Source organism: Aspergillus udagawae (genome assembly GCF_001078395.1).
Source record: "Aspergillus udagawae IFM 46973 DNA, scaffold_11, whole genome shotgun sequence".
Taxonomy (NCBI): domain Eukaryota; kingdom Fungi; phylum Ascomycota; class Eurotiomycetes; order Eurotiales; family Aspergillaceae; genus Aspergillus; species Aspergillus udagawae.
The window spans coordinates 593,248-619,461 of NW_025091274.1; the positions used below are offsets into that span (position 1 = coordinate 593,248).

At 52.0% G+C, this 26,214-nt stretch overlaps 7 protein-coding genes across 7 annotated transcripts; 4 read left to right on the forward strand and 3 right to left on the reverse strand.

Annotated features, from left to right (window-relative positions):
* Positions 1-154: 154 nt before the first annotated feature.
* Positions 155-2,563, forward strand: Aud_002270 (anoctamin family protein; the record flags this gene model as incomplete). Its single annotated transcript, XM_043296270.1, has 5 exons — positions 155-236; positions 285-441; positions 497-785; positions 837-1,268; positions 1,316-2,563. The coding sequence occupies 5 exons, from the start codon at positions 155-157 to the stop codon at positions 2,561-2,563; spliced, it is 2,208 nt and encodes a 735-aa protein (XP_043152205.1).
* Positions 2,564-3,890: 1,327 nt separating this feature from the next.
* Aud_002271 (bifunctional metallophosphatase/5'-nucleotidase) lies at positions 3,891-5,811 on the reverse strand (the record flags this gene model as incomplete). Its single annotated transcript, XM_043296271.1, has 6 exons — positions 3,891-4,390; positions 4,446-4,760; positions 4,805-5,235; positions 5,295-5,481; positions 5,532-5,721; positions 5,773-5,811. 6 exons carry the CDS (start codon positions 5,809-5,811, stop codon positions 3,891-3,893), a joined length of 1,662 nt encoding a protein of 553 aa, XP_043152206.1.
* Positions 5,812-7,029: 1,218 nt separating this feature from the next.
* On the forward strand, positions 7,030-8,741 carry Aud_002272 (uncharacterized protein; the record flags this gene model as incomplete). Its single annotated transcript, XM_043296272.1, has 4 exons — positions 7,030-7,299; positions 7,360-7,591; positions 7,644-7,716; positions 7,772-8,741. 4 exons carry the CDS (start codon positions 7,030-7,032, stop codon positions 8,739-8,741), a joined length of 1,545 nt encoding a protein of 514 aa, XP_043152207.1.
* Positions 8,742-10,243: 1,502 nt separating this feature from the next.
* Aud_002273 (uncharacterized protein) lies at positions 10,244-11,340 on the forward strand (the record flags this gene model as incomplete). The annotated part of the gene is made up of 3 exons (XM_043296273.1): positions 10,244-10,359; positions 10,418-10,772; positions 10,825-11,340. 3 exons carry the CDS (start codon positions 10,244-10,246, stop codon positions 11,338-11,340), a joined length of 987 nt encoding a protein of 328 aa, XP_043152208.1.
* A 923-nt stretch (positions 11,341-12,263) lies between these two features.
* Positions 12,264-16,797, forward strand: Aud_002274 (putative RNA helicase/RNAse III; the record flags this gene model as incomplete). The annotated part of the gene is made up of 7 exons (XM_043296274.1): positions 12,264-12,368; positions 12,427-12,455; positions 12,542-12,590; positions 12,659-12,911; positions 12,971-13,118; positions 13,177-14,259; positions 14,322-16,797. The coding sequence occupies 7 exons, from the start codon at positions 12,264-12,266 to the stop codon at positions 16,795-16,797; spliced, it is 4,143 nt and encodes a 1,380-aa protein (XP_043152209.1).
* A 177-nt stretch (positions 16,798-16,974) lies between these two features.
* On the reverse strand, positions 16,975-18,311 carry Aud_002275 (uncharacterized protein; the record flags this gene model as incomplete). The annotated part of the gene is made up of 3 exons (XM_043296275.1): positions 16,975-17,926; positions 17,984-18,219; positions 18,288-18,311. 3 exons carry the CDS (start codon positions 18,309-18,311, stop codon positions 16,975-16,977), a joined length of 1,212 nt encoding a protein of 403 aa, XP_043152210.1.
* Positions 18,312-21,481: 3,170 nt separating this feature from the next.
* Positions 21,482-25,605, reverse strand: fphA (putative sensor histidine kinase/response regulator; the record flags this gene model as incomplete). The annotated part of the gene is made up of 2 exons (XM_043296276.1): positions 21,482-21,796; positions 21,850-25,605. 2 exons carry the CDS (start codon positions 25,603-25,605, stop codon positions 21,482-21,484), a joined length of 4,071 nt encoding a protein of 1,356 aa, XP_043152211.1.
* Between the last annotated feature and the right edge of the window lie 609 nt (positions 25,606-26,214).

A 26,214-nucleotide genomic window follows, 5' to 3' on the forward strand; every position in this document is an offset into this window, starting at 1 on the left:
CGTCATTGCCAGTCAACTTGGTCAGAGCGCAACATGCGGTGACGACAATTCCAGCTCGCTCTCCTTTTCGCGTCAAGCCAAAATATTTGTACAAAATATAGTCTTAACCTCACCGTCCCTCATGATATCGTAAAACTGTCTAAGATACTATACCATGGCTTTCAATCCGGCTCCCAAGCCTGTTCAGGAGAATCACCATGTGGACTACGTCATCCGCTTCAATTATGGGGATATCGGTAGGTCGCCTTGAGGCAGCAAGTTGGGACGCGGTCTGATTGTTTTAGATGCCCCTCAAGCAATCAAGAGATTTGAGGTGCTTCTTCTTGAGCTCTCCGAGGTAGGATTGCAGACGGAAGTTCGACAGGGGGACGAGAACTCCCTTTTCATCTTTGTGCGGGCGGCCAGCAAGAAGAAGCTGAAACGCGCCGTCTACCAGTCTCGGTACGTAGCAATATGCTTGCTGGAGGTTGTATGCTGACCTTTTGTGGTTTCAAAGTGTTCGAGATTGGCTGTATGGCGTCCGGAATGCCGAACCCGAACCGGCGAGCTCTGCGGAGCCGCAGTCGGAAGCTGAGCGGCTTCGTGTTATCTACCACTTGATTACGGTTCCAAAAGCAGAGGGTGGTGCGGGCATCACCCCCCGACATGGAGAGTGGAAGAATGTCGATGCGATCTTTCCGCTGCACGACGAGGAGACAAACAGGCAGTGCATGAGGGAGTGGAGTAAGAAGACGTTTCTGTCAACTGAGGACCTGGATCGGATTCGCAATACGTTTGGAGAAAATGTGAGCTTGTCGTTGATTTATGGGAACTCTTAAGCTAACGGGGGGCTACAGGTTGGCTTTTACTTTGCCTTCTTGCAGTCGTATTTTCGGTTCTTGATGTTCCCCGCGGCATTCGGCTTCTCGTGTTGGCTGTTGTTGGGCTCGTTCTCTATCGTCTACACCGTGGTCAATTGTCTATGGTGCATCATCTTTATTGAGTATTGGAAGCGTCAGGAGGAGGACCTCAGTTGTCGGTGGCAGACCAAAGGCGTTTCGGCGGTTCAGGAAAAGAGAGCAGAGTTTAAGCCCGAAAAGGAAGTTCGTGATGAAAGCACCGGCGAGGTTCGAGGAGTTTTTCCCGCTACAAAGCGGATGTATCGGCAGCTCCTCCAAGTTCCATTCGCACTGCTTGCAGCCGTCGCCCTAGGTGCCATCATTGCTACCTGCTTTGCGATTGAGATTTTCATTTCCGAGGTCTACAACGGTCCACTCAAGGGGTACCTGGTAAGTGCCACCCCAAGCATTTCTCAGCCTTATAGCTAAGGATCTAGGTGTTCATCCCTACAATCTTGGTATCGGCGCTTGTACCGACAATGAGTGCGGTCCTGCTGACTGTTGCAACCAAATTGAATGACTATGAGAACTACGAGACTCAGGATGCCTACAAGGTGGCTTTGACACAAAAAATCTTTGTTGTCAACTTCATCACCTCATACCTCCCTATCATCTTAACAGCTTTCGTCTACTTACCGTTCGCCAGCCGTATCGTGCCTTATCTTGATGTGTTCCATCTTACTGTTCGGCCTTTCGTGTCCAAAGAGCATGCAACCACGGCACGAACTGAATTCACCATTAATCCAGATCGGCTGCGGAAGCAGGTCATCTACTTTACCGTTACTGCTCAGATTGTCGGTTTCGCGCTTGAAACCATCGTTCCCTTTATCAGGCAACGTGTATTCCGCGAATATAAGGAATATACCAAGAAACAACATGCAAAGGCAGAGTCAGGGAACGGTGCGGGAGAGAAGAAGACTGTCTCTCTCGGCGACGACGAAGATGAGGCAAAATTCCTCACTCGCGTTCGCAACGAAGCTGAGCTGGAGGACTATGATGTCACCGACGATCTACGGGAGATGTGCATCCAGTTCGGATATCTGGCTCTGTTCTCACCTGTGTGGCCACTTGTTCCTGTCTCCTTCCTAATCAACAACTGGGTCGAGCTGCGGTCTGATTTCTTCAAGATCTGCGCCGAGTGCAAGAGACCTTGGCCTCAGCGTGCGGATACCATTGGACCATGGCTGGATAGCCTAGGATTCCTGTCCTGGGTGGGAAGCATCACTAGCGCAGCCCTTGTCTATATGTTCAGTAACGGGCATGAGGGCCCTAACGGCGAGCCGACGACAATTCGGTGCTGGGCGTTGTTGCTGACGATCTTCTTCTCCGAGCATCTCTACCTGATCGTGCGCTACGCAGTGCGAAGCGCCCTGGCTAAGCTGGAGCCTCCGAACACACGTCGCGAACGGGCAGAGCGCTTCATGATGCGGAAGAGATACCTCGAGTCTGTGCTCAGTACGGAGAGCGACGACGATGCCGACGAGGTCAAGGGTGTCGTATCTTCCGTCCCGCCTTCTGAGATCACTCGCGAGTCCTTGGAAGAGGAGGCTAGAAACTGGTCCAAGCAGGGGACCGATCCAACCGAGCGCTTCTGGATGAGACAGAGAGGTTGGAAGGAGTCTGCCGACGTTGGTTTGAGCCTCATCACAAAGGCAAAGAGCCACGAAACCAAGAAGCAGCAGTAGACTGGGCGCGCGAGTCGAGTTTCACAAGTGATTATCGTGCATCCGGGCAGGATTTACACGCTGCGTGCATTGTTGGCCGGGGTTAAGGCGTGTTGGAGGGCGCAGAGCCCAGTAAATAGACCGTCGATACGTCTTTAATATGAATTTGTAAATTAGCCATCCTGAATAGTTTCACCGGTCGCAAATCGACAGTGGGAGCGTTTGGTGAGAGATTCATATGGTTGCAGCTAAGTATGACAGGCAGAGTACCTCTGTACCGGGGGAATGGCAGCAGATTGAGCCTCACGGCAACGCCGCGACACGAATCACAATGCTTTAGACTGGAATTCGTAAAGATCTTTGGGCACGCACATGATTCCGAGGTTTTCCCACAATTGGCGCGGCAGGAATGGATGTTGGTGGAGGATCTACAGGAGAGGGTTTAGGTCTTGATGGACGTAGAGAAATAGAAGACGTCGATGAGGTGATATCATTTATGTCTGAAGTAGGACTAAGGCAGTATTTATAGATAAACCTAAGCTGAGCCGGAACATGCTAAGATCATGGGCCGTGCCATAACAGAGCTATACTTAATATAGATAGTATAGACGCACGGGACTGCAACTGGACAGATGTAGAAGGAATGGTCCTAAGTAGAACAGCCTTAGTATCAAGAGATGAGGGGCAGATAGTTGTCTGTGATACTTTGGTATGAGTTCAAGAGCAAAACGACACAGTACGCAGTGGCTGTTTAATGTGATTACATTGTTTGATGAGCATTTCTACAAAGTCAGCTGTAAGCGGTACTACAAGATACGTATAGCCCTTGGCAGTTGAGGATATAAGTTGCTTGTGCTCATTCTACCAGCTTTCGAGCTCTGTGGGCTAGGGGAACAATGACGGCTTAAACAAAAACCGTTCCTGACAAACATTTTTCTCTCTCTCTGATCAAGTTCGAACCAGGGAAAATATTTTCTTTTTCACTCTTGCCTGACCTATAACCAACTGTAGGACATAAATGAGGCATATATAATCCTGACTTCCCACCAGACGATTCATCAAGTGGCAAACTGTGCGGATGGAAATTCTTTAATGTATGCAACTGTGTCTCTTAAAGCTGTCTCGGATAATTGAGATGGAAGTAATGGCAGATATTGCTGGTTTTATAGCTCTCTACGCATACCTGAGGCTGTATGCCCAGTCGGAAAGTGAAATATGTTGATAGTAGTGAGACATCAGAAGACATTGAAGGTCTGATCAACACAGAAACAACAATAACTGTTCATCTCGAGTCTACCCTTCTGTTCCTGTACGTAAATCATGAACAAAGTCAAATGCTATCTCTGAGCTAAGTGTCGAATCTAATCCTCCCCTCAACGACTGGACTCACAACCGGCAGATTGTCCAGCCCATGCATCCCACAAACGATAGCCCTCCTAGCTCTGTCAATACCGGTGGTATCGCCATCATTCAAACCTTCCTTATCGTACCCGAAGATCTGCAAGAGTAGTCCAGTATCAGTCACAGCCGTCTCCATGTCGACAAGTGTCTCTGCGCTCTGAAAACAGGTATATCCGTCAAACCCTGCCGCGATAAACGACGACATGACGACGGTGTATATCTGCGATGGGAGGATCCGCTTCGTTGGCATGGAGGGTGATTGCATGAGAGACAGTTGCAGGATCCTGTGGCCTTCTTGTTGCTGCCAGTCCGCGACTATGTGCAGGCCGGAGCATTGCATAAATCGTCCGTCGACGTGGAGGTCTGAGACGGAGTTTTCGAGGGCCTGGTGGAGGGCGTGTCCGCTGACTTGTTTGACAAGCAGTGGGTTCTCGAAGGGGCAGATTTCTGGAGGGTTAACTTCATGAGAGAGTTACCGGTCGACGACAGTGTCGGGACTAACCGATGACATCCTTGACACGGAGCGGTGATAATCTTGGTTCGATGATCCGATCACATCTGATTGAGCCGCTGTTGACGAGTGCAATGTCGGCACCGTAGTAGGCTCGATAGGAGTCTGCGAGCATATTGCCTAGATTCGTCTCTGAGCTGCGAATCACACTGCAGCGACCGTCGAGCGGTGTTGCCGTGTGTACGAGTGGCTTCTGGACTACGCTGCCAGCACGCTGCTGGATCTCGGCTGCCATTTTGCGTACACGGGGGCAGACTAAGAGTGAGCTGCATTCTAAACTCTGTGCGATGTCGACGTATTGCTTGACTGGAGCTGGTTAGCTTGACGGAGTTGCCGGCTGTGGTTCTTACGTTTGACGGTTTCTATTGTGGCTCTTCCGTCTGGAAGTCTCCTTGCGATTAAACGGACAACGGATAAGCCTCGCCAGTTTGTTCCGCTTTTGACGATGCGAATGTCTCCGGCTACCTCGTCGACTACGCCATTGGACAATATCTCCTCGTTTATCGTGCCCTGCTGGATTATCTCCGAGTCCTCTTCTGTGTCCCCATGGAAGCGATGAAGGACCTCGTGATCGTGACCCCCGAGGATCAGGTCAACTTTGGCGACCCCGTGCGCAGCAGCATTTGCCGTTCTGATATCCTCGGCGAGTCGCGAGTGGGAGATAGCGATCACAAAGTCACAACCCTCGTTGAGACGCAGGTGTCTGGCAAGCTCTTGAGCGACCACGGCGGGATCATTTATGTACAACGGGGGTAAGTTCTGACAGTTTGACGGCCAGTCTCTGGACAGGTAGCTCAGTCAGTAACCCAAGCAGAGAACACTGCAGAATTCCTTCCTTACGTCCCTGCCAACCCAATAAATCCAACCTTGTACCCCTGCACTGTCCTGATGATATACCGCTCACCACAGGCAGGAGGCTCGCTCGAGATACCGCCGTTCTCAGTCACTCTAGTTGCGTTTGATAAGACCCAGGGGAATTCCACTTTGCGTGACAGTTCTACGAGTCTCGTTTCCCCAAAATCGAAGTCTGGACATGTCAGCCTGCTTGTGGACGTTCACGGCATGGACATCCCAGACCATGGTTCCCGTAACAGGCTACATCGACATTGAGGTGGTTCAAGAACGGGATCATGTGTTCTCCTTTCAGGAGAGAGGCCTCCAAGGAAGGTGAGAAGACATCGCCGCTGAATATTACCAGTGGCCTGGGTTCGAACGATCTGACCAAGCTGGCGAAGCGAGATATGAGCTCGACGTCGTTGACGTGGTACTACTCCTTCTTAGCAAGATTCCTTGAATGTAGGACTGTATGGAGACATACGACATCGTTGAAATGCAGGATGCATATCTCGGTACCCATCTTGCGATGTTCAGTTTCTTGAGCCTACGGACAGACACGATGATAAGACTCCTACCAGAGAGGACAAAAGCAACAAGACTATAAGAGTCAGTCTGATATGCCAGCGCTAGACTAATTTCGGACGCCGATGCTGAAAGGGCAGACGACCAATCACCTTCATGATCTTGCTGAACATGATATATCTTTTGATGTCTCTTGAGGCTGTTGCGTTCTCATGAACGCTGACTGCGCAAGGGCTCAGAAGAGAGCTGTCTCCATAATCGAGGGCTGTGTGTTGGATAACCATGACGGCCCGCAAATTCTCATGATCAAGATGACAAAATTCATCCTGTCTATGCAGGCCAAGCTTGCCAACACTTGGCGGAGCCCGCGGGGCTTCAGTGCACTTTCATAACACTCGACACCAGATTTGAGCATGCCAACTAGGCATTGCTCCTGTGTCTATTGACTATCTAAAACTTGGAAAAGTGTTTGAGGAAGGACGACTCCACACCGACCTTCTCCAGCTCACGACAGTACCAGCGTTACTACTATTTGGGCGTCTGTCTTCTATGCATTGCGCCGCTTGCAAACTGAGCTACATAATCAGTTCATAGAAGCTCACAGAAGCCATTCTAATCGGCAGGAGGCTGAGCCTGTTGTTCGTGTCCGTTTATCGCTTTGAGTGGGTTGAAAATGATCGTTTGGCTGGATATTGTTTTAGATTGCCGAAAGGGATGATGCAATCTTGCAGTGTCTTATTAGGCCTCTTCATAGCATATTTCCGTTTCGTTGTTGCCTGCGCTGGACTCCTGTTCGGTCCTTTCGGGGAAGAGCCGTAGCTCTCCTCGTCCCCGTTGTTCGAGGATCGGTGGAAGCACACGGGAAAGCAACACAACGATGTTTTATGGGACTCTCCGATGAGAACAATCTTGATTGTCACCGGTTCGGTCTCGAAATCCCCAGCACATTACTGGGACCGAATTCATCAGCGGCCAATCAGCAAATGGCGGTGCCTGGCTTTCGTGTTCGTTCATCGCGGTATGGTTGCGAATACGATCTTGAAGACGATCTTTTGGCTGGGTCGGATTATATTGCCCACGATTTGGATATCATGCTAATCGAGTCTTGTAGCACTGTCTGTCCGACAGGCATATAAAGCGCATTGGAGCGGCCGAAGGTACACTTGTGAGATGGTCCACAGCAGGTCTTTCTCAAAAGATCTGAGCATACCTCATCATGTACAAGTCTTCTCTTCCAGTCGTCTTCGGCGTCATAGCCGGCCTAATGGTTTCTGTGCCTTGCGATGCCGTCTGCCCACAAGCACGGTGGACCATCGGACAAACAGTTCAGACCTCCAGCGGGCCGGTCCAAGGACATGCCGCTCCTCATGCTAGCAATGTGTCGGAGTATCTCGCCATTCCGTACGCTTTGCCGCCAGTAGGAAACCTGCGATTCCAGCCTCCTGTCAGGTATCGGGGGAACACCACGATTGGTGGCGAGACCTTCGTAGGGAGCGCCCTTTTCACCACTCAAAGCACCAGAAGCCACAGGAGCTGACTATGACAGGGTCCCGCATGCATTTCTTCGAATCAGACGGCATACGATGACCGACTGCCAGACAAGCTCATTGAGCAATACGGGGTCACCAGGGTCGGCCAAAAGTACTTGGCAGAGATAGGGCATCCTAACCTGACTTTCAGTGAAGATTGTCTTACCCTGAATGTCTGGACGAAGCCGCAGACCGGCGAGAAGAAGAAGGCAGTGATGATCTGGGTACATGGAGGGACCTTCGTCTCCGGTACGTGTATCGTCCTAAGATAATCACAGCGTCAAATGCTCACCCGGGTCAGGAAGCTCGGCAATTCCGATGTACAATGGCCAGTTCTTTGCCGACCAAGAGGACATTGTCCTTGTCTCCATCAAGTCAGACATCCATTCCACGCTTCTTTTGCAGCCATATGCTAATTATTCGTTATAGCTATCGCCTCAGCTTCTTCGGTTTTCCTGGAAATTCACCAAGCAGCTTCAACCTAGGTCTCTTGGATCAACGCTTAGCAGTCGAGTGGGTGAGGGACAATATCGCTGCCTTTGGGGGTGACCCGTCTCGAATCACTCTTTTCGGAGAGTCCGCCGGCGGTACCTCTGTTGACCACTATTCATACGCCTGGAAGGACGACCCGATCGTCCATGCCCTGATTGTGCAATCTGGTAATGTAGCTCGCATTGGAGGCCGCACCGCTGAGCAGGCCCGTATGTTCTGGCTCAACACTTCGCAGGCACTCGGGTGCGGAGACCAGAGCACACATGATCAACAAATCTACGACTGCATGGTGACCAAGCCTGCTGGGGACATAGCTCGTCACCTGGTCAACACCATGGCCACGACCGTCAACCTGCCCTACAGTCCGGCCGCTGACGACGTCCTCGTCTTCAGCAACTACACGGGTCGCCCAGCGGCTGCCGTTCCTATGCTCATTGGGACCACCGACTTTGAAAATGGCCTGTTTCGCGTCTATGTGGACGAGCCGTTGCCTGACGACACCTGGGTCCAGCAGAGTCAGGCCCTCTTCGACTGTCCGGCAGCCGCACGAGCCAATGTCTCCATTCAGCATGGCAATCCGACTTGGAGATACCGCTATTTCGGCGTATTCCCGAATATGATGCTCTCCACAAAGGCGCCCAGCGGAGCATACCATTCCTCCGAGGTGCCAGTGCTCTTCGACACGGTTGCACAAGATCTCATTGCCAGTACGGCCGAGGAAGTCGCCATCGGACGGTACATGCGTGGTGCGTGGGCTGCATTCGCTCGGGATCCTGTCTCCGGACTAGAGCGATATGATGCATGGCCTCAATATGAGGCGGGTGAGAAGACGCTCATCCGATTGGGATTCAGCAATAAGACCGGAACGAACCTGGCATTGGGCAACCTCTATGATGAGGGGTGTTGATATTCAGTATCATAGATGAGCTCTCCTAGCAGTGGCTTGAGTTGTGGTCCCCCCACCCATATGTACATAGATCAGCTTTGGGGTTCCGAAGAGATATTGGAGCGTCCTTTCACAATCCACTCATCAATCCAGGGCGCAAGGAGTGCAGCCCAATTCCATATCCTAGTATTATAGATGTCCAGTCATCCTCCAGCTGCAGTGTCAGAACCCTACAATTTCAAGTTACCACAGGAGCGTTTCAAACTACGTCAGCAGCTTGCTTTGCCAACGACGTAACTTGGTAGCCGCTGATCCGTGACTTCCTTCAAAGGCTGTCTGTAACCACAGGGATCCAAATTCGGCAGTATTTACAGTCAAGCTACCTTCTTGTATGAAAACATGAAGCTAATCCTGCTTCATTCTGCGAAAAGCTTGCAAATGCTAATGAGATGCTTAGTCAAGTTCCGCCAAAGCCGAGCGAGTCCGAAACTAACTCCGAGCCTGAAGCTCTAGGAGAAATGGCGCGAGATACAAAGTATGAAGGGACTAAGAACTGCCCTCAGTATCCCGGAGACTCTATTTGTTATGCGAACAAAAGCATGCATAATATCGTTCCACTCTATCCCCAAATCAGCTGCTGACGCAGTACTGTACCGGTTGTCATCAAGCAGAGAAATGCCAAGCGCAGTCATGAGTCAGCGGATCCATGGAAGTGTTTGCCTTACAGTAGGAATACTGTAATCTTACCACGATCTACCCGCCATCCATGTTACCTTGCTTGACACGGTTGCGACATGGTTAGGATGACGAGCCAAGGTGTTAAGGAAAGAGGTCTGCAATAAGTAGTGCGTACATGGTAGAATCAAAATACACAGGGTTGTAAACAGGTTTCAAAAGACTGCTATCTGTCTCAATCTACTAATGCGAATGTAGGATGCAGTTGTAAAAAGATTACTCATACGAAAGCATAGCTTACTAATAACGCGTCACCGGCAGACAAACCGCGCCCAGCCACCGGCGTCTTTTTTCCCCGTCACTTTTTTGCTTTAAGTAACCCTTCCCTCCTTTCGTGCTTACGAGAGCAAAGACCGATCCCCCGACGCCCTGCTTACCTCATCAGCTTTCATCGCCCATTCTTCCATCCTACTCCCATCTTGCGTGACGAGTGACCGTGCCGTATAGGCAGATCTGCGTCTTTTGCTCGTCTCTTAAACTAGCTCGAATTGATTGCGTCCTGTGTGTTTTCGTTGGGCGCGTCTTTGTTGTCTTGTTCATTTCCATACTCTCAATGCAGCCAACACTAGCTCCAGCACCGCATCCAAGCATGCAAACTTCTGCTCAGGTAAGCAGCTTCTTGTCGCGGTTTGTCATCAGATCGTCTTTTTCCCCAATTTCCCCAGATCCCAAAATCCCCTCAGCTGCTGTGTCATCCGGTGGGACTTGATATCCTTCATCGTCGCGCCGTAATTGCCTCGGTCGCGGTCTCTATGACGCGATGGCGATCAACCTCACTTGCTTCCGTCATGGATTTTCGAGTCTTCTGCCGGTCGCGTCGACAGCTCGCTTTCAACCACTTCTTCTGTGCATCGCTTAAACCTGATACTAATGCTGTTGACGTTGTAGGACCATGCGGATCAGGGTAAGTGACTCTTCATGTTGTACCAGTTGAGAATACAACACATCTCATCACCCGCGAGCGATTCGGCGCCTTGCTATACATTCGACCTGCCGGCACCTTTTAACGCTCGTCGCATTACGACAGCTAACTTCCTACCTCTAGTGCTCCATGATCAGCTTCTAGCTGCTCATCAGCAGCTGTCGCATCCTCAGCAAGCTCGACCCCAACCCGCTGCACCGCAGCCTCCGCACATGCAGCCCAACACACCGGCTCGCGATCAGAATAACATCGATCCTGCCATTTCAGGCGCTACCATGCTGACTGGCCCACCGCAAACTCCCAGCCAGCCCGATGTAAGCCAAGACGCTGCAAAAACCTACGGCAAACGGCCGTTATCCACCTCGAAACGCGCCGCACAGAACCGTGCCGCGCAGGTACGTGCGCTCCTAAGTACTCTCAACAAGATCTTGACTAACTTGTGCGTAGCGAGCGTTCCGTCAGCGGAAGGAAGCCCATATCCGGGAGTTGGAGGGAAAGGTGAAGGCATACGAGAACATGGGAGAAGCGATCAAAGCTCTGCAGGCGGAAAACTACCAACTCCGGGAGTACATCATCAACCTGCAGTCTCGCTTATTGGATTCTCAAGGCGAGGTTCCGGAGCTGCCTGGCAACATCGACTTGAGTCAACCGCGGAGTGAAATTCCTGTGCCTCCTATTCCAAACTCGGGGACGACCACCTCCAGTGCTGCCCCTCCTCCGACTGCACCCCAGCAAACCCAGCCTGCCCACGCTCAAGCTCCCACATCAAATGATGATATGAACTCCTTGAACCGCATAGCTGTTGCTGGGCTTGGAATGCGCAAACCTCCTACCGAAGAGGCAAATTACCTCGGCAACAACTTTCAGGCACAGGCAAGGCGCGTCCGTCCTGATGAAGGACAAACCGAAGCTTCCGGACTGCCCAAGCAGGAACAAACACACGGGCTCCCGCTCATATCATAGGTCGTTCTTAATCTCCTCTTATGAAGCATTATTCTTGTTCTCCTGCAATTCCATTGGTCCTCTTCTACTGCTGGCCAAAGGCCTCCGCGTTTCCTCTGCCTGAAAGCCAGTTCTGCGACGTTTTGCCTTGGTTGTCTCCGGTGTATGGCGCGATTCTAGTGGATCTTTAGTATTTCTGGCCCTGTTTGAGGCGGAGTTCTGTGTTCTTGCTTTTAGACTGGAACCGGAGGGGTTGGGTCATTGAAATTGTCTGTATGATTTTGTATTTTGTGTGTTCCAGCTGGTTCTATAATGCATGTGTCTCAGTGCCTTTTTCTGCACGTTGCATCCTTTTCCTATCACTGGATCTCACCTCTCCTTTACCGCCATCGGCGGACAAGGTACAAAATTTGGAAGTCAAGAGGCGGATCCTGCGCAAGAAAATATGGTGATTTTGAGTCAATTGGCTTCATCTATTGTCCAGTTCTTCTTGTGAAGGACCCGGAGGCTCCCTGCGTTCGTACATTTATCATGTCGGGTTATTGTCTTGTGACTGCGGATGCTACCTAGATATGCATACCTGCCCCCTTTAATTGATTGTAATCATGAGAGAATGTCTTTCGCGGGCCCCGCTGGGCTTGATCATTGAGACCTTGCTCTTGTCTGATAGTGAACAAAGTCTCACTCGCTGCGTCTATGATACTGATACTGTGGTGACATTGGCAACAAGGCTGCAGAGCTGCTTTGTCTGGTGTCCGCTCATCAACCCCACCACACTCTCAATGTTTCCCCCTCAACTCGGCGTTTAGATCAAACAGCAAATTCGTCGAGACGCCATGCCTTCGGGCTCATCTCAGACTCGTTTGTGATTTCCTTTGCAAATGGCGGGAAAATGAGGACTTTTCTCTGCTGTTTTGCCTTACTTAGATTGTCACAATTTCCCAATGGCCTCCACCGTTACTGCAAGCCAATATGCCTCTGCATACCAGCCACGGAATTATCAGCTTGAGATGCTCGAGGCTAGCATGAAGGAGAATATCATTGTGGCAGCATGTTCCCTCATCCTCTACTTAAAGCTTCAGAATGCCAATGATAACAATTCTTTAGATGGATACAGGGAGTGGTAAAACGCATATGTACGTCCGCTTGTGCGGTCCTTGCTAGGCTGTCATTGCTTCCCCTCCCATGCGGCACCGGGCCTTATTTTGACAGTCAGCTGTAGAGCGGTACTACGAATCAAGGCAGAGCTGGACATTTGCCCCCCGGATAAGGTATATTCTCATTGATTCTCAGCGTTGGCATTTTCCACGTGAGATTGTGCTTATCATTCCCTCTTCAGCTCGTCTGGTTCCTGGCCCCGACGGTCGCCTTGTGTATACAACAGCATGAAGTGATCGCGTCCAATTTACCAGCAGTGAGAACTCGGACACTCACCGGACTCGACAAAGTCGAATTATGGACCGAGCAGTCGATCTGGGATGCCGTTCTGAATGGTTACCAGGTCATTGTATCGACGCACGCGGTCCTTGCAGATGCCCTTAGCCACGGCTTCGTGAAAATGTCTCGGCTGGCTCTGATCATCTTCGATGAAGGTATGGCTACAGACTGGTCCTCACTCAAGGAAAGAATGGCATTGATAGGCAAACTGTAGCGCACCACTGTACGCGAAGGCATGCCGCAAACAAAATCATGCGGGACTTCTATCATCCGACTCTCACTAAATTCGGCCCGGTTGCTGTCCCTCGCATTATGGGCCTAACAGCCAGTCCGGTGGTCAGATCGAATCGCCAGGAGCTCTTGTTAGTGCGGCTAAGCTTCCGCGATGTCTCTGTTTAACCTTGCTGATTTGCCAACCAGGACGATCGAATCCAACCTCGATGCAGTATGCAGAACACCACGCGTGCACCGACAGGAACTCCTAAAGTTCACCCACAGACCGCACTTGCAGCAGATCTGGTACACGCCGACTGATCCTGCGGGGTTCAAGGGCGCAAGTCAGGCCTTGGGGGCCCTTTACCACGCCTGGGAAACCTTGGATATCGAGGGTGACCCCTATATACAGCGGCTCAGAAAAAGTCCCCTTGACAACGAAGCTCTGCAAAAAGCGCTCATGACAGGCAAAACGTATTGTCGGGAGCAGTTGAGAAGGTTCGTCGACCGCAGTCGCCATATCTTCGAAGAACTCGGAGAATGGGCTGCCGAGTACTACATCTACGCGTCCATCAAACAGCTCAGAGATCGTGTCCGCGACTCGTATATGAGCGGCGACTGGGACGAGGCCGAGAAAGCGTACCTAGTAGACTTTCTCTCGAAAATCCCTGCTTCAGAAGCCCAACTTGCTTTGAACGATCCGGATAGTTTGCGCATCTCTCCGAAGCTTGAATCTCTTCTCAGCTTCCTGGACTCACTGGATGAGCCGGAGTTCTCCGGATTGATCTTTGTCAAGCAGAGGGCAACAGTCAGCGCAATGACTAGCCTTCTCTCAGCGCACCCTTCGACGCGCGAACGGTTCAGATGTGCTGCCTACGTTGGCTGGTCCAACAGCAGCGCCAGCAAGGACATTCTCGGCGACCTCTTGAACATGCAGCTGCAGCGCGATACACTGGATGATTTCCGCAGCGGCCGCAAGAACCTCATCATAGCCACGGACGTTCTCGAAGAAGGCATTGACATTAGCGCCTGTAGCGTCGTCGTGTGCTATGACAAGCCGCCCAACCTGAAGTCCTTTGTCCAGCGCCGTGGGCGGGCAAGGCGGAAGCGGTCGACCTTTGCAATCATGTTCCCAACAGACGATGCTTCCGCTGATGTTTCCAGGTGGCAAGATCTCGAACAGGCCATGATAGAGGCCTATCAGGATGATGAGCGACAGCTGCAAAGCGCCTCTGCATTGGAGAGTCTGGACGAGAAGGTCACGGAGCGACTTACTGTCGAGTCTACGAGGTATGGTTCCTTTCGCTTCCCAAGTTCCTTGAAGCTTCCCAATAATGATTTCTTATTATCAGCGCTGTTCTCACAGCTGACATGGCCATGGCACACCTGCACCACTTCTGCGCCGTCTTGCCTTCACAGCCTTACGTGGACATGCGGCCCGTGTTCTCGTTCGAAACGAACGAAGATGGGCTTGTAAAGGGGACGGTAATTCTTCCCAGTTGCGTGCATCCGAAGGTACGGCGCACTGAGGGTAGAAGATGGTGGTGCACAGAGAGAGCAGCGATGAAAGAGACTGCCTTCCAGGCATATAAAGCTCTGTACGAGTTTGGCCTCGTCAACGACCACCTTCTGCCGTTGACGAAAAAGCCAGAACTAAAGTCGCATGACTTGGGAGCTATGCCCTCCATACTGGAGACATCAGAGCAATATGATCCTTGGATTGAATGGGCCTACTCATGGTCGTCGCCTGATATCCATCAAAGTCGGATCGTGGTGAGACTGAACGAAGGGGGAGGCGATGAGCTGTGCATGCGGTTGATGGGACCTACGTACTTACCGCCCCTCTCACCGATGACTCTGTTTTGGGACAATTCGACCACATTTACCGTGACCTTTGACGCAGCAGAGCGGGTTCCACTTGTACCCTTGAGCAGTGTCGAAGACATGAGGGCGACCACAGCACTCTATCTCAAGGCGACCAGCTCTCGGGCCTGCAGCTCCGAGCGAGATTTTGCGGCACTGTTCGCACCCGATTTGCATCATACAGAGTTGAAGGCATGGCTGAATGCGTATGAGGGAAGTGACCCGGCCTTGGAAGTCTACTCGCGTAGCCACAACCCACTGCTGATGGGAGTAGTTCGGGATAATTCGCGTTACGGAGAACCATTTTTGCTCCGGAGATGGCTTGTCTCCGACAAGGACCCGTCATCTTCGGTAGTCGAGATGGAATGCGATCCCTTTCCGCGTAGACGCAATCTCCTGCATCGGCAGACGCTGGCTAATAGCCAGGTGGGTGTCGATGAAGAAATCCCTGAGTCTGCAGCCAAGAGGAACATTATCGCTGCAGATGCGTGCACCATCGATAGGCTTCCGTTCACAATGGCTATCTTCGGCCTGTTCATCTCTGCCATTGTAGAGCGATTGGAGATTGAACTGATCGCTACCCGACTCAGAGAAACGATCCTGAGAGATGTCGGCTTTACGAGCACTGATCACATCATTACCGCAATCACTGCGCCTGTCGCTCAAGCATTGACCAATTACCAGCGGTACGAGTTCCTAGGCGACTCGATCCTCAAAATCTCTGTTTCTTGCCAGCTGTTCTTTCAGCACCCGAACTGGCACGAAGGGTATCTGTCCGAAGGCCGGGACATGATCGTGCAGAATCCTCGCCTTGCCAAAGCCGCGCTTGATACCGGCCTCGACGCCTACATCATCACTAAGAGGTTCACACCACGAAAATGGTCCGCTCCGCTGATCTCGGAAAAGCTGGAGCGCGTGCCAGCCAAGCGCCAGATGTCGACCAAAGTGCTGGCGGACGTGGTAGAGGCGCTGATCGGAGCAGCATACATGGACGGCGGCCACGCAACCGCACAGACGTGCATCCGCCGACTCTTGCCCGAGATCAACCTCCACGAAGTGGACACTCGAACCGCAACCCGGAGTGTGGCTCCCGAGAGCGCCCGGCATATGATGAACGATCGACTGAAGCAGCACATCGGCTACGCATTCGACGACGAGTCCCTCCTCGTCGAGGCCCTCACTCACCCCTCCTGCGACTACGACTCAACAACGCAGTCCTACCAGCGCCTCGAATTCCTCGGCGACGCAGTCCTCGACATGGTCATCGTCTCCGCGATCTTCAACCACCCCATCCAACGCCCGCAAGGCGATATGACCAAGATCAAGCACGCCGTCGTAAACGCGAACCTCCTCGCCTTCCTCTGCATGGAGTTCGCCATCCACGAAGAGAAACTCGACGTCGCGCAGACATCTAAGTCATCATTCGCCGTGACCTCCTCCCAGGAGTCCGTCGAGCTCTGGCGCTTCATGCGCTACCGCGGTCAAGACCTCAACATCGCCCGAGACGCCTCGCTCGCCCGCCACCGCGCGCTCCGAGACGAGATCGCCTCGTCCCTGCTGCATGCCCCGCATTACCCCTGGCAGGCCCTCTCCCGGCTCAACGCGGACAAGTTCTTCTCGGATATCGTCGAGAGCGTCCTCGGCGCCATTTTCGTCGACTCCGGCGGTGACCTGGCGCCCTGTGAGGTCTTCATCGAGCGAATTGGGCTGACGGCCTATCTGCGTCGGATACTGGACCATGGGATTGACGTTACGCATCCGAGGAGCGTGGCGCAGCAGTTGGCTAAGAGCAATATCCAGTTTGTGGCGCAGCGGATTCTCAATGAGGAGGGAGGTGCGAGCTATCAGTGCTCAGTTCGGATTGAGCAGGTGGAGGTGTTTCTTGTGACAGGGTGCTTGACGGCTGAAGAGGCGGAGGTGACCGCGGCGGTTGAGGCGATTAAATTACTGACACAGAGTGCTTAGGAGGGTTGTACACCGTTGGATACGAGCTGAAAGTCCCAGTACTCGGAATCTTTGCGGAGATTCTGACATGTATAGACCACAATGAGTGAATGCCATTTGATGATGTGACGCCCAAAGAATACCCTATGCTATAGTGACCGTCGGTATAAAATATAACTGAAGTATACTAGTCACCGCTCATCCTTTCCTCCTGTTTCTCTTTGCCCGTCCGCGGCCTGACTTGCCGCCCCCACTGGCCTCCGGGGTCTCCTGCTCCTGTGGCTTCTGATCAGCTTCATCCTGAGATTCCACCCCGGAACTCGGCGATCCAACCTGCTCGTCCTCGCTCGTTGCGACCATAACCGCCTCGTCCGTCGCTTCACCTGCCGAGTGCGAATCCGAGTCCGGCTTCGCGACTGTTTCCCACGCTCCGTCCGCAGCTCGGGCCTGATTCCGGATCCCAGCGAGCATCTTCTTCGCCTCGCTCTCTTCTCCGTTCCATGCCCCACAGCTTCCGCACCGCCATCGGCCGAGCTCTTCCAGCGTCTTGACCCCCGGCGGGGCTTGCCCGTTGACGAGTCGGCAGGTGGCGCAGATCAATGCAATCCGGTTCTTTGGTTGTGTCTCGTCCTCGCCGAGTAGGACATCTAGCAACCGGTCGTACCAGTGAGAGTGCTCAACATATTGCGGAGCGCTTGGAAACGCATTGGGCGCAAAGCCGGGCTCGTCAAGTGTAGGAGGGGGCAGTGGATGGATGTTCTCCGGTTGTGGCTGTCCTTGCATTGGGTATGGTGGCGGAGACTGAGGCTGGCCGGGAGAAGGCACTGGCGATTGAGCCGGAGTTGGTCTTCGAATGTTGGCGGTTGGAGGGGGAGGAAGCCCGGTTCTCATGACGGGTGGTTGCGGGGTAGAAGGCTGCTTGCCTTTGGCGTTTGTCTTGCGTTTCTCGTCGCCGCCCTTGGGACGTGACGGCTTGGGGGACTCTCCGCCATACTTCTCCAGCAGCTGTTGAGTCGAGTTGTATTTCGTTGCGACCTTGAGCTTCTCGATTGTCTCCTCCCGCTGTTTCTGTAGATCATCGAGGTGTCGCTGCGTCTTGCTGACGCGGTAGTCGAAGAACTTGCTAGCTACGGCTCGGACAGCGTAGATCCTGCTCAAAGTCAGACGTCATACAAGGACTCGAGGCTCTCCTGGGACAGATTCGTACAGGACTGGCCCCCCAATGATGGCAGCGTATTCCGTCACACCCCAATTCTGCCAGCCGAGAACGAGTGCTAAGATAATCGAGTAAAGGAGGTATGCGAAAGTGGTGTAAAGAGTCCAGAGAGCCTTGAATCGACGGGCATGCTGGCGGTGAAGGTCAAGTCGGTTCGTTGTCTGTGTTATCTTTGTGGAGAGGGCTGAGAGGGCTTTTTCGAAGGATGCTGGAGAATTGTCTTCGCCCTGTAATCGTGCAATCGTCGTCAGTGCTCTGTCACTGCGCATTCTAGGAGAAGACACGGATAACTTACCTTCCAGGGCCACAGGGACACCATGACTGGCGGTTCCTGAATCGAAAGGAGGGAGCAGTTTCAATAGAGATCGCAGGATACTACCGCAAAGTCATTCTGCGGGGAGGAGACCTCGAATTCCAAGGTAGAGGGGTGATGGATGAGGAAGAACGTCTGGGTGTGTTTAGAGTGGAGGCTTGACAGGCTGCAATGACGACGGTGAGGAAGTTGATCAGCAGCTTCAGCACGGACCACCCCCTCGAACTACTGTCCATTCCTCCCAACTGTCAACACTGCCAGCCATTCTGAGGGGGATTTGATATTACGTTCTGTCTCCTGAGCCATAGTATTTATGCGCAGTGTATAGTTTGCCAGTATGTCTCGAGGTTTGCAGTTAAGACTCGAGCCAGAAGGTTAGGTTCACAGACTCGACATCGAGCGACTACAGGTGCGCTGTATCGTGAAGTTGAAGAGACACCTCAAATGAAGACCAATGTCTTTGTTCCTATTCAGTCTTTTGAGCACTCCACTGGCTAAAGTATCTCTGATAGCGGGCCCGGGGGAAATCTCGTTGGTACGGAGCATATAAAGAAACGAGCACAACATGAAACGTCTAAACTCCAAACAAATGCTTCCTAGTACTACAGTGGTATGAGATTATTTTGACATACAAGAGTAAGCTCATCTTAGCTTCGCCAGTCTATAGTTATAAACAGGTTACTAGACTCCAGCACCACGGTGAGGTGTGAGCTTGTCGCTGGAGGCCTGGAGGCCATCGAAGACGACCAGGCACCTACTTGAGCAGGATTTTTGTTTGTACATTAGTGTAGATGACACGAAGTGCCATCAAAGGTAATCACGACACTCCTGCAGTGCCTGCTTCTGCCTCTGCCTCAGCCACTCAAACATCATGGAAAATCTCGGCAGGCTCTGAGCTGACGCTTGAGCAACCTCTGTGTTTATCCTTGTTTTCAGCGGAGAGTACCGGACTCTTGCAGTGAAAAGTCGTTATCGTCACCGTCAGATTGCTCTGCCATCCATCTGTCTATGACCTCTTTGTTATAGGTCTCCGACTCGTCGTCATCGTCTTCTGGGTCTGGGTCCTCTGCGGCCGCAGATAAGGCTACGATGTGGTTCAACTTCCACGCCATCTCTAGCAGCGTGTAACTGGGCAGTGGGTGAGTGACTGGGTTGCTCGTCTTCAGAACGAACGGGTGCCCAGATTGAGTCCGGCAACCTTCAAAAGTGTAGGAAAATCTGCCCCCAGACTGATCGAGACCTGCGGTCGATAACGGACGTCTTGAAAGATCTACCTTGTCCGTCGGCCCATGGGGCTCGCGAGGCAACCAATGAAATTCGCACTCCATTTCCCTACCGTTTGAAGACACACGAAGTGGTTTGAACGCACAATATACGTCCGCCCAGTCCTCATGTACATTGCTGGAGAGACAAATGAGATTTTCTGGGATGCTGTCGGTGCGTTTGTCGGGGTTTGGGAAGATCGCGCTCTTCCACTGGAGGACATGCTCATTGTCAAAGAACAGCGACAACAACTTCCAAAGGTCAGGTATAGATCTTGTGAGATCTGCAGGCTTCTTTTCTTTAACAAGCAAGGGGGGGAAATGTGACAAACTTGGACTTCCTGACGTCCAGTTACTACACAATTGCCTCCATCGCGTTCTTTAGCGATTTTTCTAGCTGATCTGGAAGGGGGAACAGCATCAGAAAGGTTCAATTCTCGTGACGAAGATGAACATGACCTACGATCTTTCGGTGGGTTCTGACGCCACATGCGGGGAAGCTCGTAGAAGGTGTCAGATAACATTTCGCATAAGCGTGGTGCCGCTCGAGCTTCTTGGATGAAAGTCCTTAATGCTGATAAGTCCGCTACTTGGAGGCAAGCCCAAAACGATGCGGGTACTGCCTGTGTCTCAAGTGCCTGGCCAAGTTCCAGCAAAAGAGCTTCCCTGTCATCTGGAGGAGGTAGAGAAGGGGCATCTGCTGGTACCGGGGAACCATGGTATATCACTGTGGTCGAACGTTGTCTCACAGGGGATAATTGAGCTGGAGCATTGTCGACATCCATTTGGGTCGAGTGGGTAGATATTGAAATATAATACCACTAGGCTAAAAAGGTGTCCGGACATGATTCCTATCAGTCTAGGGTCTCTATATTTTTTCAACAGTAGACATGGTTCTGTTATGCACGCAGCTATAGTTAGAAGGTTAGAGCTAAGAATGAAAGGTAGATCCTTACCTAGAGAAGGAAGACTGATAAGACGAAGTCGTATGTAAGGAGTACTCTGTCCAATTCGGGTCGGTAGAAGGCCAAGGATGTTCCTCGTTGGTTAAAGAGGAAGATTTTGTGGAGTGGCAGAATAGAATTAGGTACAGAACATTATGGTGCGCCGCGCTAATCCCAAAGCAGACCGAGCTGAGATGCCTGAGGTGTCTTCAATCATTTGAAGCCAAGGAAGGGGTGTGATTACCACCTCAGGTCTCCCCTTATACTTGGAGTGCAGCACATACCCCCAAATGACTTGTCCTGTGTTGTTGGCGTTGTTCTTAACTGAACTTATGAGAGGTACTTTGTCCTAGAAAATAAATGCATCATTGAGGTCGCCAGTGCAGCCAACACTCTCATGGATGGCATCATGTATCCTGAACGAGACTTCTCTACGGAGTACCTCTCTACGGATACCAGTACGGTAATGGATATGAACACTGTAAATGATAAGAACACAAAAAAGCCTCACCGCTAAGCCACAATCTCCAGGGGGAAACCACTGACTAGCCTTGTAGTCGCACATAAGATGCATCGAAGATCTGCACAGCGCAGATACCGAATAGAGAGAGCTAATTAACGCCACAAACAAATCACAGAAGAAAACCATCAAATGCATGCAGAGCTATCATTGCCCCCAACGACATGACATGCTTTTCATCAATCAGTGACACGTGATACGGACGTATTCTTCAGCTGGGTATATGGAGGCAAAATCAATCAAAATGACAAAAAGGAATCCAGAAAAAGATGGAAAACTCCCTCGAACTTCTGGTTCCCTTGCGAAAACAAACCCACAACACCTCCGCTCATGATTGATGACGACAACTGACAATTCCAGAAATGAATCCTGTCGGGACGAGTTGCTTAGGTAAGGTGCCGACGATGGTGTGATGAGACGAGAAGAGGACAGGGAAAATGTTGTAGAAGTTCAGAGTTCCCCATGGCGTTTGAACCAGCCCCCCAACTCCCAATGGCCGGGTTGGTAGGTGGCTGCGTTGCGGATGTCATGATTCTGAAGACCGTCAAAGAGAACACCCAACCGGTTGAAGTTGATGGGTTTCATGATCCACCCGTCAAAGCCGGCTTCAATGTACAGTTGTGCGTCTTTTTCAAGGAGCGATGCTGAGACAGCGAAGACGGGTACGCGGCCATTCTTGTTGGCTTTGTCAGACAGCGGGGCTTCAGATTCTCGCTCGAACTGGCGGATCATCCGGGTAGACTCTATGCCGTCGACAATTGGCATCTGACAGGGTTAGCATGGCTTGAATGCTTTACTGAGGAAAAGAAGTTAATTACCTGAATATCCATCAGGACGACGTCGACCTTCGCAGAATCACCGCGAAAGGTGGTCGCACATTCTTCGCCATTTGCTGTGAGGATGACAGCGTGTCCCAATTTACCTAGTCGTTTCTGCACGATCTTGCTGTTAATAGGGTCGTCCTCGGCAACGAGAACGCGCAGAGTAGTCGGCTCAGCATTGGGGACAGGTGCTGAGGATAGTTCCGCCGTGCTTGGTAACTCTGCTGAGGTCTCATGTTGGCTTGGCAAAGCTTGGGCCGGAGGTGAGGGCGGCCGCTCCACGTCTTCTGGCGGAATGCGTATCGCTGTCATTGGAACCCCAGAGTCGGTAACGGGCTCCTGGCCAGGCGGAGGCGGGGAGACCGAAGGCATCGTCGTGCGTGCCAACGGCCACTGTCGCGGACTCCATTTGTCTTTCATGTTCGGAAGAGATTGGCTAGACGTTGCATGTCTGTTGTCCGCGCTGCCCTGCGTAAGTTCCACTGGTCTGGGACCTCTCCGCTGAGACCCTTCGCTGGTTGTTCGTTGTAGCAGGGGGGACTCCTGCATGGCACTAATCAATCGATCGGCTTCGCTCCTGTTACTTCTGCCGCTGCGAGAGCTATTGTAACTGCCCCTGCTGTGATTGCTGCCGGTACTACGCCTGCGCCCGCCGCTTCGAATGGACTTGTTGTCGACAAGTATGAACTCTTCTTCCGGCCGAATTGGAACTGCCGGTTCCACGGGTTCGGGCGCAGATGGCTCTTCTGGTCTACCCGATGCCGCATCGTCCGGAACTGGGAAGTCAAGTGAGATCTTGAAACGGCTGCCCCTACCCTCGTCCGACCGAACACTCAACTGGCCGTGCATGTTGCGAACAATTCGAGCTACCAACGCCAGACCCAAACCCAGTACACGTTTATCCTGATCGCATGAGTGTACCTGGTCGTCCGGATCGAACCAACTACTGTCATCTTCTGTCGAAACTTGCTCAAGCTCTTGGAACAATGCCTCAAGGGTGCTCTGAGACATTCCTGATCCCGTGTCCAAAACGGTCATTTGGACCGACACGCAACCCGGCTGCGTCTGCTCGGAAGAGCGCCAAATCTCCGTGGTCACGCTGCCTGCTGTTGTATGTCGAATCGCATTTGAAATGAGATTGGTGAACACCTGACGGACACGACGTTGGTCGCCAATGACCGCTGGGGGAAGTCCAGGGCGCACTACCACTTTATAATCAATCTTCTTACGCTTCGCCTCTCCCTCAAATATATCAGTGGCTTCTCGGAAAGTCACTGGAAGGTCAAATATTTCGTCTTTGATGAGTTTCTGGCCCTTTTCAGTGTTGGTCAGATCCAGAAGGTCGTTGATGACATAGATCAGAGATTTGGATGCAGAGTAGGACTTCGTAAGGTTGTCGCGGGTCTCCGTGTCTAAGGAGCCTTCCAAAGCGATTTCCAGATAGTTGATGACAGCATTCAGTGGCGTACGAACTTCATGGGCCGAGTTTGCGAGGAGGAGCCGCGTCAATTGCGAGTTCTCCATTGCGGCTTCCTTTTGTCGCCACACTTTAATGAACTTGCCATAAACGAGACACAACACAGCTGCCGTCTCGACGTCGGACTCGGTCCATTCTCGAGACTGATCTAGGACTGTTTCTCGCCAGGTCTGAAAACTCCTGCGCGGTTCCAGATGGCCATTTTGAGGTTTCTTGTCATACGGGTTACCGGCCCATTTGATTTCCGTCAGGTGTCCCCGACGGAAGAAGACCATGAAATCGGTGCCACCGGACGACAAAGGCACATAGAGCATGCCGGAGATGTGCTTGAACCCAGGGGGATAGAAGAGGTCTGGAAAGTCTTTGGTGATGTGATGTGAAGCAACCACCGAATTCATCCGTCGCATCCTGAGGTATTCCAGTAAAGCCAACATTTCCTGTGAGTGCGTCATCTTTCCCAGAAGCTTCGTCTCATCACGGATTGAGAGAGCACCATAGTCAGCGTCAAACAGTTTGAGCAGATCGTCCGAAGTAGCGATGATGTATCCCGAGGGATTTTGGTCGGTCGGGACGGTATTGATCAGTTTGCGGGCTTGGAGCCGTGATGCGTAAGACAGACGTTCGATATTCCGCGACACAGTGTCGCCAATCAACCGGCACATTTTTCGAACCGGAAAGGAGACTCTCATGCCGTGAGTCCCGTAGGTGTGACATGAGATGAGACCCCACAGCTCGTTGAAGCCACTGATACTGATTGACATAGAAGCACGAACCCCCATATTTGCCAGGTATTTGAGGTGAATGGGCGACATTGCGCGCAGGTAGGAATGTGTCATGTCTACAGGCGTTTGCAAGTCATCCAGAGTCCGACAGACCAATCGCGACGTGACCTGATCGCGATCATACAGCAAGCGGACTTTGTTGATTCGATACAAGTCGCGCGCTTGCTTCGGAATATCAGAGGCTGGAAAGCAGAGTCCTTTGTACAAGTCGACGCTCGCTTTGGGATCAACCAGTTCAGCAACAACAGTTCCGTTCCAGTCGATATCGAACTGATAGATCAGAACACGATGGAAACCAGTCAATTCTTTCACCAAACCAGTGGCCGTGTTTAACAAGGAATCCAACGACTTGGCACGACCCAATTGATCTTGGATCTGAGACAAAATGCTAAACACTTCCATGGCAGCGGCCTCGCCTCGTCTCCGGCGCGCGTTTCGTAGCACTCGCAGGGGTTGACTGATGTTGACAGTGCTGTGCTCGAGTTGCTCTGGTGTCGGTTCGACTCCAAGAGTATCAGTCGGTGTCACCGGGGTAGTCAGACCAGAAACACTCAAGGGATTTATTAGGTCGTCCTCCAATTCAAACTCGCAGATGACCAAATTTGAGTCGGTTGGGCTGAGATGGGCGGCGCACCAGAATCGCCGAGGTTTACCAGAAGGGAGCTTCACAGACAAGAGAAAAACCTCGGGACCATCGACTGAAGGGTCGTATCCACCCTCGCGGACGAGATCAAGATGATCCAATAGATTTCCTGTCTGATCTTCATCCAAAATGTCACAGAAGTTTGGTAATGCAAAGAGACACTTGGGTGAATACCCAAGGATGACCTCGGAGTTCTCGCTGGCTACACGGACCGCCAACTTCTCATCAATTTCCTCCCGCAGCACAATCAGACACCCAAAACTCTGCACCGCACCAGGGATGTGGATCGGTTCGTCTTCGCATGCTTGATACGAGTCATTGGCTCTTCCAGTGATGACCATATGACCACCATCGGTCTCCACATGACGAAATCGGGCAGTAACAAGACCATGGTCGGGATCGACCTCTGGATCCTGGGTCTTGGTCAGAGAAGAACCCGGAACCGGCGCGTGACTGAGGCCGTGAGGATCGGACGATGAAGGTGCAGTATCCGGTGCTGGCGGAGAGGGCTCAGTAACGGCAGGATCACCTGTACTTGGTTTCGTCTGCGTTCGCATCTTATCCCAGGTCTCGGCATCGATGATAGACCATTCTCGCGCTCCAGTGACGGGTGAGCTCAAACTACTCTGCGGATGCTGTTCAGACTGTGAGACCGTTGAGGGATCAACGGAAACGACCGACCGGATCGGGTACACTCGGTCTACGCTCTCGAAGCTTGTGGCACGCCCCGGGCCTGAGTTCGTTGTGTGAGTGACGACGCCTTCCTCTCCTACAGCTCCTGACGCTGTTTCGGCGGGGTCCCCCTCAGTCTTCTGCCTCGTCGGAGAGGAGGTATTGGCTCTCGACGCCATGCTGGACGACAACTTGAAAAACGAATCGCGGCGACCAACGTGACTATACCATCATTTGGCTAAGGGATTGTTAGGTTGGCAAGACTCCAGTCACGTCGAACACGGCTCCACGTCACTTCGTGAATCCAGAACGGTTCCTGCACCTAGTCACAGTATCTGCCGTTCAGACTAATCTGACTCGAAAAGCAGCCAGAAAGTGCCGATGCGGTGGATGCCGGGAGCGAATTGTGGAAAGGGTAAGAAAATCGTAGTCGCGAATGCGGGGCAGGTGGGAGACGCTCTGAAGATGACAGCAAGAAACAGTTAGCGACGGTTAACGGAGTAGGTGGGTGAGATAGCCGTACCGATACGAAGAAGATCCAAGTAGAAGCATATATTGTACGATGCAAACCAAAAGCTTCAAAGAGGGCTCCAATGCGTTGCGGGTTGCGGGCAACTGCCCCAGTGTCCCTCCATCGAACCAAGCTGACGGGATTGCTTAGTCGGTACACATTCGCAGTGGCAGATGGACCGCTGAGAACCCACAGTCATGAAAATCAAGGTCAGAGTACTCCGTACGGAGCTAGATTCTGTCACCAACTTGCCAGGATCCATTTGTACGTACGACAG